The sequence below is a fragment of the Salvia hispanica genome, chromosome 4 (genome assembly GCF_023119035.1).
Source record: "Salvia hispanica cultivar TCC Black 2014 chromosome 4, UniMelb_Shisp_WGS_1.0, whole genome shotgun sequence".
Classification (NCBI taxonomy): Eukaryota; Viridiplantae; Streptophyta; class Magnoliopsida; order Lamiales; family Lamiaceae; genus Salvia; species Salvia hispanica.
The window spans coordinates 39048059-39065645 of record NC_062968.1 but is presented as its reverse complement, the minus strand read 5'-3'; the positions used below and the strand labels follow the sequence as shown (position 1 = coordinate 39065645).

The 17587-nt window shown below is 37.1% G+C and overlaps 2 protein-coding genes across 5 annotated transcripts; both read left to right on the top strand.

Moving 5' to 3' along the window:
• Positions 1 to 557: 557 nt before the first annotated feature.
• Positions 558 to 2973, top strand: LOC125218053 (putative serine/threonine-protein kinase). Of its 2 annotated transcripts, XM_048119651.1 has the most exons (6): positions 558 to 831; positions 900 to 1012; positions 1073 to 1521; positions 1704 to 1854; positions 1952 to 2317; positions 2444 to 2973. In XM_048119651.1, exons 1-5 carry the CDS (start codon positions 765 to 767, stop codon positions 2300 to 2302), a joined length of 1131 nt encoding a protein of 376 aa, XP_047975608.1. In that variant the 5' UTR covers positions 558 to 764; the 3' UTR covers positions 2303 to 2317; positions 2444 to 2973. The 2 variants fall into 2 exon arrangements, with proteins under 2 accessions (XP_047975608.1, XP_047975607.1); XM_048119650.1 differs by having other exon boundaries at positions 1952 to 2973.
• Positions 2974 to 10884: 7911 nt separating this feature from the next.
• LOC125221921 (RNA polymerase II C-terminal domain phosphatase-like 2) lies at positions 10885 to 16755 on the top strand. Of its 3 annotated transcripts, none has more exons than XM_048124259.1 (16): positions 10885 to 11324; positions 11580 to 12050; positions 12336 to 12546; positions 12828 to 12985; positions 13072 to 13142; positions 13244 to 13349; positions 13425 to 13514; positions 13676 to 13811; positions 13972 to 14246; positions 14335 to 14392; positions 14464 to 14594; positions 14679 to 14732; positions 15129 to 15225; positions 15338 to 15659; positions 15954 to 16006; positions 16243 to 16755. In XM_048124259.1, exons 1-14 carry the CDS (start codon positions 11040 to 11042, stop codon positions 15526 to 15528), a joined length of 2334 nt encoding a protein of 777 aa, XP_047980216.1. In that variant the 5' UTR covers positions 10885 to 11039; the 3' UTR covers positions 15529 to 15659; positions 15954 to 16006; positions 16243 to 16755. The 3 variants fall into 3 exon arrangements, with proteins under 3 accessions (XP_047980216.1, XP_047980214.1, XP_047980215.1); XM_048124257.1 differs by having other exon boundaries at positions 13658 to 13811; XM_048124258.1 differs by lacking the exon at positions 15954 to 16006 and having other exon boundaries at positions 13658 to 13811.
• The last annotated feature ends 832 nt before the right edge of the window (positions 16756 to 17587 follow it).

The window sequence follows — 17587 nt, the reverse complement described above, 5'->3', positions numbered from 1 at the left end:
CCACATTAATTTTACTAACTCATTTTACACATATTTAATATAAAACTAATACTATATACAAGTCTAAACTAAACCCATATATCACTACTTTTTTTCTACTCACTTTTATAATAATTCTTAAAATCCGTGCCGAAAGAAATGAGATTCCTATCCACGAACGGAAAGTACTAGTAATTAGTAACGATGCATAATTAAGAAATGTTAATATATATTTTTTCAGACAAAACTTGGAAGTGGGGAATGAATATTATGATAGTTTGAAATTCATCTTAAAGGTTTTCATATAGTGGCAGATAAATTAATTGAAATTACTTAGGTTAGGTTGATCTCACTAGGACTTGACAAAAGGAAGTAAAACGACATAAATGTGGCTGCTAATGCTATAATTAAAACAATAAATAATTACTTTGTCAACTTACACGCTATCTATTGCATCCATTGAATCAAATCTCTCTCTCCCACATTGTCAACTTCCGGCTGAGTGGGAGATGGTATTAATGATTCAACCACACGCAATCGTGATACCACCCACTATTTCATTTATAAATTCACCACCATCTTTTCATTTCCCATTTTATTCATCCTGTCCTATTTCAATTCAACCACTTCTTCTCTTTAATCATCTCCCTTTTCATCTTCACAATCCGTGATGCCTTACCTTAAAAAAATATCCCCTCTCTCTCTCACTCTCGGGTTACAACATGACGGAAGCGATTAAAGATTGAATTTTTACGCAAAATCAGTCGTCATAAAAAAAAATAAAAATGGGAGTTTGTGATTGTTTTGGTGCGTTTGATTACTGCACACACGAAACTTCAACTCAAACACACGGTATGTATACTTATTTTGGCCTTTGATTTGAGAATTAAGAGCAGAAATGAGTTTGTTTATTTTGTCAGAAATCCCAACAAAAAACGTGAGGATATTCTCTTACTACTCTCTGCGCTCAGCAACGAGTTTGTTTCACCCTTCCAACAGAATCGGCAGAGGCGGTTTCGGAGTAGTCTATAAAGTGAGTCTTTTTATTTCACACTAGAGTACAAAACACTCTTTGAATGCTCACAATTTGTAGGGTGTTTTGAGAGATGGGACTCAAGTTGCAATCAAGACTCTCTCTGCTGGATCCAAGCAGGGGATCAAGGAGTTCTTGACTGAACTTGCGACCATATCCAAGATCCGGCATCCCAACCTCGTGCAGCTGCTCGGCTGCTGTGTCGAGGGGGATCACCGGATACTGGTATATGAATACATGGAGAACAACAGCCTCCACACCGCCTTGCTAGGCTCTTACAGCAAACGAGCGGAGCTGGATTGGTCGAAGAGGGTTGCAATATGTCTAGGCACAGCTAAGGGGCTCGCGTTCCTCCACGAGGACGCTGCGCCAGGCATCGTTCATCGCGATATCAAGGCCAGCAATGTGCTTCTTGATCAGGATTTCCTCCCTAAAATCGGAGATTTTGGGCTGGCGAAGCTGTTTCCTGATAATGTCACCCACGTTAGCACCCGTGTAGCAGGAACAGTGTAAGTACTGCACATTAGTTTGACATTTTTCGCTTTGGTCACCCCCAAAAGGTGTCTGACAAATTACGGGTGGATGGCATTTATATACTAATCCAACTTCCTTCCCTCATCTGATGTGGAATGGGTTTGTAACATATGAAACAATTTGGCTCTTAGTATTTGTTTAACTCCGTCTAATGCAGGGGATATCTGGCACCAGAATACGCATTGCTGGGGCAGCTAACAAAGAAGGCGGACGTGTATAGTTTTGGGGTGCTTATACTCGAAATCACTAGTGGAAGAAGCAGTAGTAAGGCCGCTTTCGGAGAGGAACTCTACGTTCTACTCGAATGGGTATGAAAATGATCCCTAAATGTGTGAATAAGTAACATGTTTGTATGATCACTCTCTATCTTAACAATCTATCCCCTTATTATAAATACTAATACAGACTTGGAAGCTGTTCAAAGAAGGTAGGCTCCTAGAAGTCGTTGATCCAGACCTCGTCGACTACACAGAGGATCAAATCACGCGTTTCATGAAGGTCGCGCTGTTCTGCACCCAGGCAGCTTCTCAGCAGAGACCAGACATGAAACAAGTGGTGAAGATGCTGTCGACAGATGTTACCCTTAATGAGAAGCTACTAACAGAACCCGGACTTTTTAGGCCAAAAAGCTCCAGTAAGTCGGAAGGCGATAGCTTCCGTTTCTCGTCTCACTCGGACAAAGGCAAGGAGCGCGTTACTCAGCCCACAACCCCAGCCAATTTAGAACATAGCACTACAGACATGATCCCTAGATGACTCATTCTAGTATTCGTATATCATCTTTATCTAATTCTAATTCTAATGATAATTATTCATTATTTCTTGCGATCATATTAGTAAAAAACGTGCACATTGAGGTGAGTTTACAATTGATTTAAGTTATGGATGTGGTTGGAGGATCAATGAGGAGTCACCGGCTTGTTTGAGAGTGTCGAGGAGTTGGCGCATACGAGAGAGATCAGTTGGCTTTCCTGGCTTGGGGCCTTGAATCACAACAATGGTAGGTTTCTTTTCAGCTTGTCTCGGAATGAGTTGTGCAGTCGCCTTCCAGAAACTCTTGGATGCCTCTGCGTGAAACTTGTCTCTGTCTTGTACAAACTTCTGCAATCAATTGAAGGCGATTTAGTTAAATTTTCAAACATACAAATGCAATTTATTTGGAGGTGTTAAACCTTTTCCTTGTCCCTGCTGAGAGCTTTGCTAATCTCACACTCGATCCTCCATTTCTTGTATAACTCTGCTTTGTATTTGTCGGCTTCCTCGATTATTAGCTTCAAAATCTCCTTCTCCTTCCTCTCCTTCTCCTCTAGCCGAATCGCATTTTGTCTGTTTTTCACACATTATAGATATTGTCTGTTTTGCTGAAAATTAAGAAGTATGTACGAACACATGAATTGACTAATTTACGTGGTTATTGTGTTTTTGGATGTTATGAGTTTGTGAACAAGAGATGAATCAGTTTTCAGTTGCAAAAATTAAAATTATTTACTAGAGAATTACAGTCCTATAATTTAGGCCTGTCATTATGGATATCAGGTATACCATACCTGATATCCAAACCCGAAAAAAAATATGTATAATTGGGTATCCGAAATCCGAAAAATCAGATTTCGGATTGGAATAGGGTAGTGGGAATTTTGGATTATCGGGTATCGAGTTACACAAAAGTTTTAAATCTTTGGATTACCCGATATCCTATCGAGTATACCCGAATTATCCAATTTATTTTTTAAAATTAATAAATTACTATGTTTTTATTATAATTAAATGTAATTTATTTCTTAATTATATTTTAGTTAATACTTAATAGTTTGTAGTTAGAGTATAAGGCTTTTAGTTAATACTTAAATGTTAATGTATAACTTAAGAATTTTGTAATTTTCACAGTTTGCAGTGTTATTTTCTCTAAAATTCGAATTACTGCGACAATTTTGTATTTCTAAAAGTTGTGTAATTATTTTCTCTTCACTATTATTTAAACTTTGTATTAAATTTAAACTAAATAATATTAGTAATTAAATTCTAAAAGTTTGTAGTTAATTTCTAAAAAGAAAATATAATTCAAAATCGCAATCGAGACTGGATACCTGAATTTTCAGAACTAGATATCCGAGTTGTGTATTCGGGTATCCGAAAACAAATTCGGGTCGCATATTGGATTTTGAGAATTTTGGAATGCAAGTATCCACGGTTACGATTTGACAGGCCTTCCTATAAAAGGGTTTAATTAGGAATGAGGATGTTTAAAAGCGTTTTACGGAACTAACCTTCTCCACTGTCCGAGAGCGAAACCCTCCTCCGGCAGGATTGGATTTGGTCCTTCAGCTGGAGGCGGCGGCGAGTCCAATAGTCAATAAACGAGTCAAAAAGCACCGATTCAAAGCGCTGCGATGTTAGCCGCCGTGAGTTGAAGCCGAGCCGCGCTGAGTCTTCACCGAACGAGACGGTAAAGGGTGATGGCATCTCTCTCTTTTGATGCCTCTCTTCGTTTTCGCTGGGATTAAAATTAAATTCTGGTTGTACGTTTTGCATAGAGGTTTGGACACCCAATAGCATTTCGCCTTGTCAGATATGTATACAATATGATATATGCACAGATGACGTGTTAGATTAGTGCTTTAGTATTTTTTTAATGAGTAGTGATAAACGTACGTATACGTACGTACATAACCGAACTTTTTAAAACATTTTACATTGAAAATCATTTTATAAACATTAATTGATTTAAAATAAATTTCATACTAATCATTTTGCAACACTTCAAGAAAGATTTAAAATTTATACTTAAATATTTGTATATTTAATAAAATATATATTTTCTACTAAATATTGTATATTAATTCAAATCATAGTCGAAATCATGCTACGATTCGACATAAAATTTCTATATCACTTCTTTGTTATTGCTACATATATTACAATAAATAACAAAATTAATTTTTAATTAAATTCACTTAAATCTAAATTTTTTTAAAATATTACGTACATGTACAATTATATACGTTTATCTTTTCCCTTTTTGAATTTAGAATTAGGATTTTCTAATTACTAAGTGTCACGCTCGTTTTACTAAACTATAGCAATAGAAAATGGGAAATGGGTGCAAATGTGGATCAAAAATACGAGTATATAAAATTTTGGTGGTTGTTTAACTTTTAACCATATAAAAAAAATAATCAAAATTCTAGAATCAAGAAATGTAGTGTAATTTTCTAGAACTCATATATTTCCTAGTTTTCTTAAAAATATTTTATTTTTATTTTAGATTTTTTACATATTTAATTAATATAACTAGAATTATTGTTAATATTGTTATTATTATTTTATAAATTAATAACTACTTTAAAAAATATTAATGTAATTTAAAATATGAATCAGACTTAACCATAATAATAATAATAATAATACTAATAATTTTGTTATCATATAATTTATTAACGTTATTATTATGTTATCAACTAACAACTTATTAATCAACTAACAACTTATTAAGATAACTTTACTTTACAGTTTATTATTATATTAATTACGAATTTAATTAAAAATCTTTTTTCAATAATTAAATCGATTAGTTAATGCAATTATTACATCAATTAATTTTATATGAATTATATAAGTTTGAATGCTAAGTACCTACTCCTTTCGTCTCCTTCCGTTTCTTCGTAGTTGAGTCGTTTTTCTATTTTAGAAATTTTCTTTATAATTGAGTTATTTCAATATATGGAGAGTAATAATTAACTCAATTTTTCTTCCCTACTGATCTATTACTTTGATCTCTTTATTTATTTCTCTCTATTATTTTATCTACTTTATTACTTACATACTTAACTAAACATCAATTTATTAACCTTGAGCAAAAAAATGTCACAGCTATAAAACAATGGAGGGAATACTTTTTTGAGATTTCCAAACATATGATAAGTAGTAGTAGTAGTACTTTATTAAAAATTATATTCTCGTAAATCATATTTCCAAATAGGCTCTAAGATTTTATTTAGAGCTTTGTCGACTTTATTTTAGATTAACTTCATAATCTACTAGAGTTCAAATTTAATGGCTAAGGAGATTGACTTTTTTACTCTTTTGGGAGATTAGTATTTTTTATTGTGTAGTATTTCCGGTAAAATTAAAATTGATCAGTCAATTATATTGAGCATTTCCCAAATATGTTAAGAGCATCTAAGGCTCGAAAGGAGTGCCACGCTGGTATGCCCGTTGCGATAAGTGGCACACTCTGTAGTGGGCAGACGCGCCAGGAAGGGGAAGGGACAGGAGGCCGGTTGCTCAGAGGGTTGCGCGCGTGTGAAGATGCTTGTTGCAACCTCCTCAATGCGATGTGGTGTGGAGGTGGCGCGGGTGAAGTTGAACCAAATGTTATTTTTAAAAATCTGTTCAAGAGATCGAACAACAAAGTTATGAGGGTGAACACTAATGATTACTAATCAATGAAACGGAAACAACTATCCACCGAAGAAGGTAATTAAGGACAAGATGCAATATTATTATTACAATTTCTTTTCTAGTCAAAGTTTGTTTTAATTTTTTAGTTTTTGTATATAAATAGATACACGCAGTCTCGACCACATAATGCAATATTTCTATAAATATTTTATTCTTTTTGCAACAAAATCAGCATAGATGTGTTTGCATGGTTAAAATTATTTTTCTATTATCCCTCCAATAGATACTACTTCCGTCCCGTCGAAAATGATTCACTTTATTCTTTACTAAAAATAAAAATATTTTTATCTCTATTTTATTCTCTTCATTGAACATACAAAATAAAGTTTTATAAAATCTCGTGTCATTCAAGGAAGGCGTCATCTCCTTTAGAACGAAGGGAATATGTATTTATTCATAGTATTTTCTTTGTTATAGGTCAGACCCACTCTATTATATCATAATGTGTTAATGAAGAAAAAAAAAATACTAGTAATACTAATACCCAATACTAGCTAAAATGATAAAATTTTAGGATTTGTTGATCTACATTAGAAAAAATTGATTTCTTATAGCTATTTTATTCTTTTTTCTTTCTTCGTGTGCATGTAATGTTTTATTGCTTTTTTTTTGTTTGACACTGATGTCTCTTTTCAATTAAATTAGTATAAATTTTCGTGTGATGTATGATTCAGTTATTTTTTCTCAAGAAAAAAGAGGTATCATATGAAATATGACAAAGAAAAAAGAGGTATCATATGAAATATGACAAAAAGAGTAATAGTATATATTATTCTCTACGTCTAACAAAAGAATTTCCACTATTTCCATATTATTGCGTTTCACAAGAATATGTCCTTTCCAATTTTGGAAACCTTTTTTTTTAATGAGTGAGACTCATTCTCCACTAACAATGCTTTAATCATTTTTTCTTTCTATCCATCTCTTAGAGCATCCACAATGGGGCGCCCTTAGGTTCGCCCTATAGGGCGCCCTATGCTTCGCCACGTCAGCATTTTATCCTCCTATCATTCCACCTGCAGTGGGGCGCCCTAAAGTCCGCCCTATAGTTTTTATACTTCTATTTTGTATTTAATTTTCTGTTTGCAAATATATCAAGCAAAATTAAAAAAAAAAAAGACACCACAATTAAAAGGCAAATCTTACATTTACTTAATTAAAAAAAAAGTTACAAAGTTGAAATAAAAAACAAGTGCACTACGAGGCTAGTCTAAAGCATTCCCAACTTGCGGCGGAGGTGCTCGATCATGTCCTGGAGGTATTCGACTTGAGCCGGGTCATCCGTCTGCTTGAGGGCGTTGTGCGTGTCCAACAACGTCCTAAAGTCGGCGGAGGCTACCAACTCCGTGTAGGCATGTCCCGCAGCTGAAGTCGGGGTCGGGGCCGGCGGCATGGCCTGTGAGGATGTCGCCTTCGTCTTGCCTTTGCTCTTGGCAGCCTTGACGCCAGAGGGACGGCGGGAGGACATCGGTGTCCCGGAACTCTCATCCTCGTACAACGGATGGTTGAGGTCCATTGGAGTTGCGCCGCTGTCGCTGCTCGTATAATCACCGGCGAAGGTGTGCTTCGCCCTCTTCGCCGCAGCCGATAGGGGTAGAATCCCTCCTTAGAACTTCTGCTTATCCTTCAAGAGGAGCCAGGACTGGTAGTGCTTGAAATCGCCATACAATGAAGTGTACGTCGCGATCGCCTTATCGTGCACATCCGCCATACTCTCGCCGCTGCCCTGCTCCCTCTGGCACTTCTCGTATTCCGCCGAGAACAAATTGACCTGCTTCTTAATCTGTTCCCAGTGCTTGCGGAGCGGCTCCCTCGGGCGCTTGTAGGCAGCCGGCGGCTTGGCCTCATTGTATTTATTAGCGATGCGCTCCCAGTACGCGACTTGCCTCTGGTTGTTGGCGAACAACGGGTACTCTGAAATATCAATCCAACACCTCATCAAGACGATGGATTCATCCGGGTTGTAGTTCGTCCTCCCCGGGGCAAACTCTTCATTGATCCCCGGAAGCGGCAACTTCTGGGCTCTTGCCTTGGTCCGCTTCTTTTTGGTGGCGGAGCCCGAGGTGGCGGCGGGTGCGGCGGCAGAGGTGGCGCCGCGGGGTGGGGCGGGTGCGCCGGTGGGAGAAGGCTCCACGTCTGACAGCCCGTACGAATCCGTGCTGCAATCGGAATCGTGCTGGGTGTTGGAGTCGAAGGGCCGGTATTCATCAGCTTCAGTACCCGACCACCGTGCACCACCACCGAACATCGGACTATTCGGACTTGGGTAATCTCTGTGATTCATTCTATTTAGTGAGATAGATAGAATGAGAAATAGAGAGAATTGAGAGAGTGAAAGAGTGAAATGTGAATGAAAAATGTGATGCATATATATAGTGTTTGAAAATTAAAAAATAAAAAATAAATAAAAAACGCGTAGCATCGTCCGCTCTTTCGTCCGCGTCGCCCACAGTGGGGCGGACGAAAGCGTGAACGATGGATGGTAGAAGGCCTATCGTCCACGGATAAGGATGTCAATGTAGCCCGCAACCCGTGGGCCGGCCCGAATAGCCCGCCAAATTTATAGGGTTAGTGATACGCTCGGATTTTGCACTATTTTAAGGCCATTATTTGGTCCGTTTTTTATATCAAAGTCACTCTACACGTCCATTATTTGCATATTTTGTCTATTTTGGTATTTTTACGTGTTTTGTGAGAAATGTGCATAATTGAGCCGAAAATGGGAACCAAAACGCAAAGTCCGGAAATCTGGAGTCGAGATGGCGACCGCCGCGCAGTTGTACGGCGACCGCCAGCGCCTGGCGAGAGCAGTGCAGCGGCCCGCCTCGAGAAAATTACACTTGGAAGAGACGTCTCGCCCGGCGATCGCCGGAAGTCGTGCGGCGGTCCGCCGCCGAATGAACAGAGTCTCTGGACTCCAACGTGGCTACCGTCGACCAAGGTGCGGCGGCCCGCCGGAGAAAGGCGGCGAATCCGAGATGCCCTAGATTTGCTCCAACATTTACCATATTTTGAAGATCTTTTCCTTCTACAACAAGGATTGGCTTTCCCCTATAAATAAGACCTCAAGCTTCATCAAATTTGAGAGTTTCTACTTGCAAAATAATTCACAGAGATCAAAAGCTAGAGTACTTCAATTGTGCAAGGAGTTGGAGAAGGATTTCAAGAACATCAAGAACGACAAGGATTCAACCTACGAGTTTTATTTGCTTTAGTTTTATGTTCAAATTGTCTTCCCTTCAATCTATGTGTTTACCTTATTCCATTATGTGTAACTAAACTCATAGGATTCTAGGGATGTGTTAGTAACGACTTTGGTTATATAATTCCAATTTTCTATTTAATATCCGTTTTGTTTTTACTTTGTTTATTCCCTAAGTAGTTCTGATGCTGCATGATTGAGTGACACAATCTTGTATGATTTAATATAACTTGCTTCATAACTGTGAGAGAGTTCTAGCGAGTTAGATTCACTTAGTAGACACTACAGTTAGCTTCCCTTAAAACGACACTGTTAATTGAGAGTGAGGACTTTTCAAGGGTCGTAGGAGCTTTTTGGAGTTACGTGTTAGGATTGACAACCCTAATCTTGTAATCAACGTTTGTATCGCATGAGCATAAGCTAGGAGACTCGTTCTATCAAAGTAATAACTGTGCTAGGGTATTGTAGTTTGGAATTTGTATAACCATAACTGTGAACGCACATCCCTGGGATTCCCTTATCTCTATCGATTGTCTCTGTGTTTTATTCGCATCTAGTTGTTATTTGTTTTCAATTATTTTTTGTTTCCAAAGTTTTCCAAAAATTCTCGTTTCTCCAGATAGTAATTGAGTTCTAGTAGAAGATAGACACTTTGTGTTTGCCTTCCCCGTGTTCGATATCCCGGTACTGACCTTTAGCTATACTATATCCTACTTTGTATACTTGCAGGTTTATTTAGTGCTAAAAAATAGTGCATTAGTTAGGGCTGAAAATTTCTAGCCCGACTAGCCCGCACTCGACTAGCCCGCAACCCGTAAGGGCCAGACTCGAAAACCCGATAAAATTTCTATCATTCTATTTGTTTGACTCTAATTCGACACTTCATTGGTTATTTTATGATATAGACTACTAAAAAAATAACTTTCAATTTTATATATTAAATATATAAATTATATATTAGATTTTTATTAACATAATAATAGATATATAAATTAGAAACTTCAAATTCACTAAAAAATATATTTAAAATTCTAAAACATACTTTAAAATTTCTTGATGTTTATATTTTCTTTTGCATAAATGTCAAATGTTAGTATATGATGGTGTTTATGTTTGAGTTTAAGCATATATCTCAAATATATCATAATTAAATATTTTACAATTTATAAATATAACTAATTTTCACCATTATCTATTGGATTGATCGCATGTTAATTTTATCGATAGCAACTCGATTAGCCCGTTGGGCTAGCCCGAAACCCGAGCTTCTACGGTTAGGGTTGAACTTTTATAACCCGAAAAAAATCACAACCCAATTAGCCCGCACCCGATTGACCCGCAATCCAAATATGGTTGGCTCGAAACCCGGTGGGCTGGCCCGATTGACATCCCTATCCGCGGACGACTAAAACTCGTAATTTTATTAAGTTACCTTAAATAAATATTAAAATTGAAATATTACTACTAGCAAGATAAATTTATCTGGATAAACATGCCCGAAAAATGAAGAATTATCCCTGGATAAAAGTATGACTTTCCAAACAGCCCGTACGGACAAGACGTGGCACATGCGTAAATTCAGTTAGCAGCAGGGCTATTTCGTTAACCGGCCTCTCCCATTTCTTCTATATAAAGCCTCCGCACCCCATTGTTTGAAACCGCTGTTTGAGGAGGGAGTGTGTGAGAGAGTCTCTAGAGAGAGAAAAAAGGTTTGTTTCAGTGTAGAGAAAAGAGGGAAGAGCGCAAGGGTCATGCAAGGGACGAATTTCACCCACAATTATCATTTTTAAAAGCGCTGTTCTAGGTTTCACAATTCGCTCTGTTTTAATTATGAGTCGATTAGGGTTTAAATCAGTGGTTTATCATGGAGATGTGTATCTAGGGGAACTGGAAGCAGTTATTGTGAAGGCCGGGAATTTCCAATTCCCCAATAATGAGATTCGGATTCACCACATCACGCCTAACAGCGACAGATGCCATCCCCTCTCTGTTCTACAGACGATTTCCTATGCCTCTGTTGTCTGCAAACTTGAGCCCTGCGCTGATGCCAATCCGAATCCCGATGAGCCTTCTCCTCTCATCAATCTCCACGCTTCGTGCTTCTACGAACTCAAGGTTTCATATGTCATCCTTCCGTTTATTGTAATGGTTAATGTTGCTTTTACTCTAGAGTAATAGTTTATGCTTGTTATTTATAATGTGTTTGTCAACTGCTATTACTGATGATGCAAAATGATTAGACTCTGCAATTACGTCAGACTCAGAATTTTAGCATATCTTGATTATACTTTAGGAAGTTGGAATGTCTCTGGCTAGAAAGGCCTTTATTGCGTTTACTAGTGTTGTGACATTTAATTACTTTTTGTGTAGACGGCAGTTGTATTGGTTGGTACTGAGGAAATTCATTTAGTGGCAATGCCTAGCACGCAGAAGAAGTTTCCGTGTTTTTGGTGCTACTCAGTGCCATTTGGTTTGTATGATGCTTGCTTATGGATGTTGAATACCCGATGTTTAGCTATTGTGTTCGATCTAGACGAAACTCTTATTGTTGCCAACACTATGAAGTCATTTGAGGATAGAATCGATGCTTTGGTGGGTTGGATTGCACGTGAGACGGACCCTATTCGGGAATCAGGGATGACAGCAGAGATGAAGAGATACGTTGAGGATCGTGCATTGCTCAAGCAGTATGCAGAGATTGACAGCGTTATGGATGGTGGGAAAGTATATAAGGTGCAACATGAGGAAGTCCCTATTCTATCTGATGGGATTCGTCGTGTTGTTCGGCCTGTAGTAAGGTTGCCTGAGAAAAATATTGTTCTTACACGCATTAATCCTGAGGTTAGAAGACATCTTCAATGCTTATGTATTCTCGGGTTGTAACTAATTTTGTTTTGTAATGTACTCACTCCCAATTTGTCGATGCTACAGAGGACTTCTAACTTGTAAAGTTTTTTTGCTAGCCTTCATTTTTTAGACTCAAATATATGACATTTATTGCATTCCTATTGTACTCATAGTCTGCTTTGGAATGACCTGCAGGTTTACCTATGCAATAATTCTTCTTCTGCTATGACTGCATTTCTCGTGTTATAGTTTTCTGATTGTGGAAGTTCTTTTCTACAGAACCGTGATACCAGTGTGCTGGTCAGGTTACGACCTGCTTGGGAAGATTTAAAAACTTACTTAACTGCAAAAGGCCGGAAAAGATTTGAAGTTTATGTTTGCACAATGGCTGAGAGAGATTATGCCCTGGAAATGTGGCGCTTGCTTGATCCAGAAGCACACTTAATTAGCTCAAAGCAGCTACTGGACCGTGTTGTATGTGTCAAATCAGGTATACTTCATATTATCATGGGTATGAACTCTATGTTTTTCTGCTGGCATCCATTTTGAGGTCTTTAATACTTCTAGCCAATTGATGCATTTGAAGTTGCAAAACATAATTATCCACCTGTAGTTGTTCAGTTGTTGTACTCCTCCTTACTAGAAAACTTTTGTTAGTGATCAAGCGCTCTATATGATTAGTTCACCTGTTTGTAACTATCTACAATTTCTTGTGATGACTGAATCTGATGATCTACACCCATTTTAAAACTATTTAGATCTATATTTTAGGTGCTAGGAAATCTTTGCTCACTGTCTTCCAGAATGGCACCTGTCATCCAAAGATGGCGATGGTTATAGATGACCGGTTGAAAGTGTGGGAAGACAAGGATCAGCCTCGTGTCCATGTAGTTCCTGCATTCACTCCATATTATGCTCCACAAGCGGAGGTACTTGATTTTTGCTTTTCTACATTCTTGTTGATTACTTGCTACTTGACAGAAACAGTATTGATGAAAAATATTTTCCCGTATAGACTGCAAATGCTGTTCCTGTCCTTTGCGTAGCAAGGAATGTAGCATGCAATGTTAGAGGTGGTTTTTTCAAGTGAGTGCTCTGTAAACGTTTTAGGGCACTACATAATTTATTTCTAGATTTTTCTGGACTGATGTTCAATGACATCTCTGGCAATTATTTTTAACAAACAGGGAGTTTGATGAAAATGTCTTAACAAGAATATCGGAAATTTTCTACGAAAATGAGCTTGTCAACTTACCTTGTGCACCAGATGTGAGCAACTATTTGATTTCAGAGGTACGGGAGAATAAATTTTGTACCTCAATTTGTTGTTATCCCAGACAATTATTAATGTCAAAGTAACTTTGTCAGGATGCTAATCTTATACAAAATGGGAATATGAATGGTCCAGTTGCTGATGGAATGAATGGACCTGAAGTTGCACAAAGATTGCATCCTCTGGTAGTTTCTTTTTTTCCATTCTTTGTTTTCCATGTAATATGTTTAACTTATTCACTTGATTCAGGAGCATTCTTACTCTGTCCATGTTTTGTCTTCTCCCATTCTCCTGGACTTGCTAATGATCTCTTTTGCACACCATGCTGTTTCCCTTTCATGTCCAGGATGAGAAGAATGGCACCCATGCTGTTTCCCTTTCCTTTGCTAATAACGTTGAGTTAAAGTCTGAAAGCTCTAAGATTCCTGTAGTATCTATTGCCAATGCTGCTGGTCCAGTTACCAGGGCTTTACCTTCTGAAAGTACGGATTTGTTAGAAGTTTCGTTTCTCAGATCTGGAAATATTGTAATTTTGGCCAAGTTCTCATTAACATATGTCCATTTAGTGTGAATTTTGTTCTCAATCTTTTAATGTGGGTTTGGTTTTCTCAAATTAACATTTTAATGGATGTTTCATTGCAGAACCCAGTTTGCTTGGAGATCCATTTAGAAGAGATAGCAGGTTTCCAATTTCAACTGAACCACCTCTATTGTCTAGGTTTCCTTGGCAGGCACCACTCCTGCAGCCACAAGCTGTTCGGATAGTTGAAGATGATACTAGTGGAGGGAATTTCAGTAACCAGACTCCAGGAATATTTTCAGAATATGAACGAGGTCTTCAGAACTCAGTCAGTCATGGTACTTCATCATCAGTTCCTCTGGAACTTTCGCATGTAAATCCAATGAAAGCCGAAGAGGTTGCAACAAGCCCATTTGCTTATTCTATATCATTGCAATTTCCTTTTTATAACATTTCTCTTATGAGTAATTTTTAATATTGTTCAGGCTAACTCAGTCTTTGACAGCCAGAAACAGGGCCCCTTATTACCAAATCAGTTTGCAGGTAATTCTAGTATGAGTGTGGATTTGGAGTCCAGAACATTCTTGCTTAATTTTGTTATTCTCTCTTGGTAGATTATGCTAAATCAAACAATCAACCTTCAACCACTGGTAAAGAGCTTAAGAGTGAAGGTGATAAAATGAACCTGTTGCCATCCTTTTCTATTAGCGTGCTCCAAGAGATTGGAAGAAGATGTAGATCAAAGGTAGACTTAATTGTTTAAAATTGTATTTTTTTTCTATCCTCCGCTTTGCCTGGATATATTCTCACATACATTGCTTTTGCTCAGGTTGAATTCAGACCTGTTGTAGGTACTGGAAATGATTTGCAGTTCTCAGTTGAGGTGAGTTCTAAGAACAATCTTCTCATATATTGGTCTTTTTTTAATGTGTGTTGAACTTGCTTCTGATGTTTTCTTAATCACCATTCCTCAGTTTTTGGGTTATGGATTTATACATGCTTTTGTAATTCACACAATTTCCATGTGGTCCTTTAAGTTCTGTATTGCTTTTCCAGCTTAACTGCTTTAGTGAGAAAATATTCTGCACTTCATTTACAAGGACATGTGCTTGTTAGCACTTCTTCTGTGATTCTGCATGTTTTGCCATTTGATCCCCAGATCCGATGTTGTGTAGCTTCTGCCTTTTAAAATTCTCGGACTCTTGTGCAGAACATCAGATATTTTTTGTAATGTTTTCTTAGTACTTGTCAGAGGCTCATGGGCTGAATCAATGTATAGGTATTCTTTACTGGTGAGAAAATTGGTGTTGGAATGGGAAAGACGAGAAAAGATGCACAGCAACAGGCTGCAGACAATGCTCTTCGGAGCTTAGCTGGTAAGACCAGTCATATGCCACTCACCTCCGTATGATGTGTGGACGAACAGCGTACACCTGGATAAACTGTCATCTTATTTTCTGCATTTCATGAGATCTTTCGCTTTTGCAGATAATTATGCATCTTATATTGCACCTCACTGTACCACTGTGGATAGTGATTTTGATAGACCCATTTTAGAAAAGGAAAATGGGTTTCTTTGGGACACTGCCAAGCCTGGACCTGAAGAACTGCCAGTTAGTAATGGATATTTGAAACAAAATAATGACATGGAGAAATGTGACAATGGATCCCATGGCTGATCTAATATTTTGCGTAAGAGCTCTGTGGATGTTATGATAGTAGGAGTTGTGTTTGTCTTGTGATGAACCAGTCCTTCGAATTTTATGCCACACGGTTTGGGAACCAGTCCTTCACAATGTTCATAATGGAGGTAAGAATTTTGGTTGTTAAGCACTACTTTGCTAAATGATGTTCATGTTACATGTTTGCTAGAAATATAGAGACTATATGTTTTAGTTTCTTGCCGAATTCTATGCAACCAGCTTGTTTTTGAGAAGATGTCTTATGGTCATGCTAGATTATCTGTTATTTACTGGCAACTTTTTCGTGTTAAAATAAACCCATTTACAATTCCTAGCTGTCATCTTAAAATGTGGATTCACTGTGTTCCTGTCAAGTGAGTTGAGATTGTTTCGTGGTGTCTTTCTTTGATTTTTGCTCACAGGTTACTTGACTGGAGCAAATCCTCGTAGCAACAACATTTTAGCTTTTTCTTAGGTAAAAATCTTTATTTTTCATTTCTTTCTGACTCTTTACTATATTAATTAATACTATAAAGTTGTAAATTTATTTTCTGGTAGTTTCCTACCACTCAAAATCGGGTTTTAATTCTTTTTTTAATCAATGTGAGAAAAAACAAAAAAGGACTACATGTAATATAAAACCAACATTTCTGATGTATGAATTGTGTGTTTCCTCCAATTTGTTCACTTACCAATAACAATTCGGTGCAGTGCGGAATTTCACAAACAAAATGCAGAGAAGTAGCCATGGTGAGGTAGTGTTCTGTCTGCGGTTTCCCTACCCCAAACAAGGAGAAAATTTCTTTGATTGAGGCTAACAAAAACGGACGAACACTGAATTGTTTGAAGGTATGCCTTAAGTACAAGGATTTTCACCACCAGAAGGCAAACATGGTGTAAACCACGTTTATACTTACAGTCTGAATGTAGAATCGACTTTAAGTGCACAGCATTTTTGAGATCGAGGGATGAATTATTGGGGGTGACCTTTGAGTTAGTTGGTGGCAGTTGTGAGTGAGTTTGTTGAATCTGACTGAATGCGCATAGGAGTAAATCTTAGTAAAAAAGTGATACTATCGACTTAGGTAGAAAATTTTATGCATATGTACTTGCATATATTGCAAGTGTATCCTTTTTTTCTTAAAAGAAGAAGAATATTTGCTCAATTTAAGTGTTTTAGTTATTGATTTGATATAAAAAAAATACTCAATTATTTGTCCCCAATTCTTGGGAAATTGTGTTTCAATGAGGCCAGCATGAGTCACTATTCAATTTTTTTTCTTTGATCCTCAGTTACGACATGCAGTTTGATGCGCCCATTATTTGGATGATTAATGTGCTTGATGCGAGATCTGATAGATTGAGTGTTTATTACTATGATTAAGATCAATTGACATATTAATTCAACAAAATGTAGAGATTTGAGATTAACATCAAGGATTTAGACGGAGACATTCATTGTAATGTGTAATCAACCGTTTAGATACTCTGAGGGAAGATTTAAACTAAAATTATGACCGGTTTTAAAAACTTGAATGAAATAGTTAAATAGGTGAGTAAATTAATGAACTTGAAACCCTAGAGTTCGTTGGTTTTTATTTTATTCTTTATTTTATTGTTAAAGAGGATCAATAATGATTCTTTATTTACTCATATGGTAACTCGAATTTCGAACTTTTTAAATGAAGGATACACGTGTTACCAAGCGTTTCTTCGTGTTTTATTTAATTTTGCTTCCATAGTTAAAACTTAATTATTGACATGCTAAAATGAAGTATTTTGGGTTGATGGTTGTGCATAACCATTTGGTCTATATTCACAGTAAGATGGTTTCTAGTAAAAATATCACCAAATGTATTCATCATGATATCAATATTATTAGCAACTGATTTGTGTGTGTAGTAAAATGAAAATTTAATTTTTAGCAAGTGATTTGTGTGTGTGTATCTGGACTTCAACTGATCACAATATAAAATAATTTCTTTCATTTATGTACTTTATTTATAGTTACCAGATGTAAGGAATAAATAAAGGAATAACAATTTTATTTCTTTTA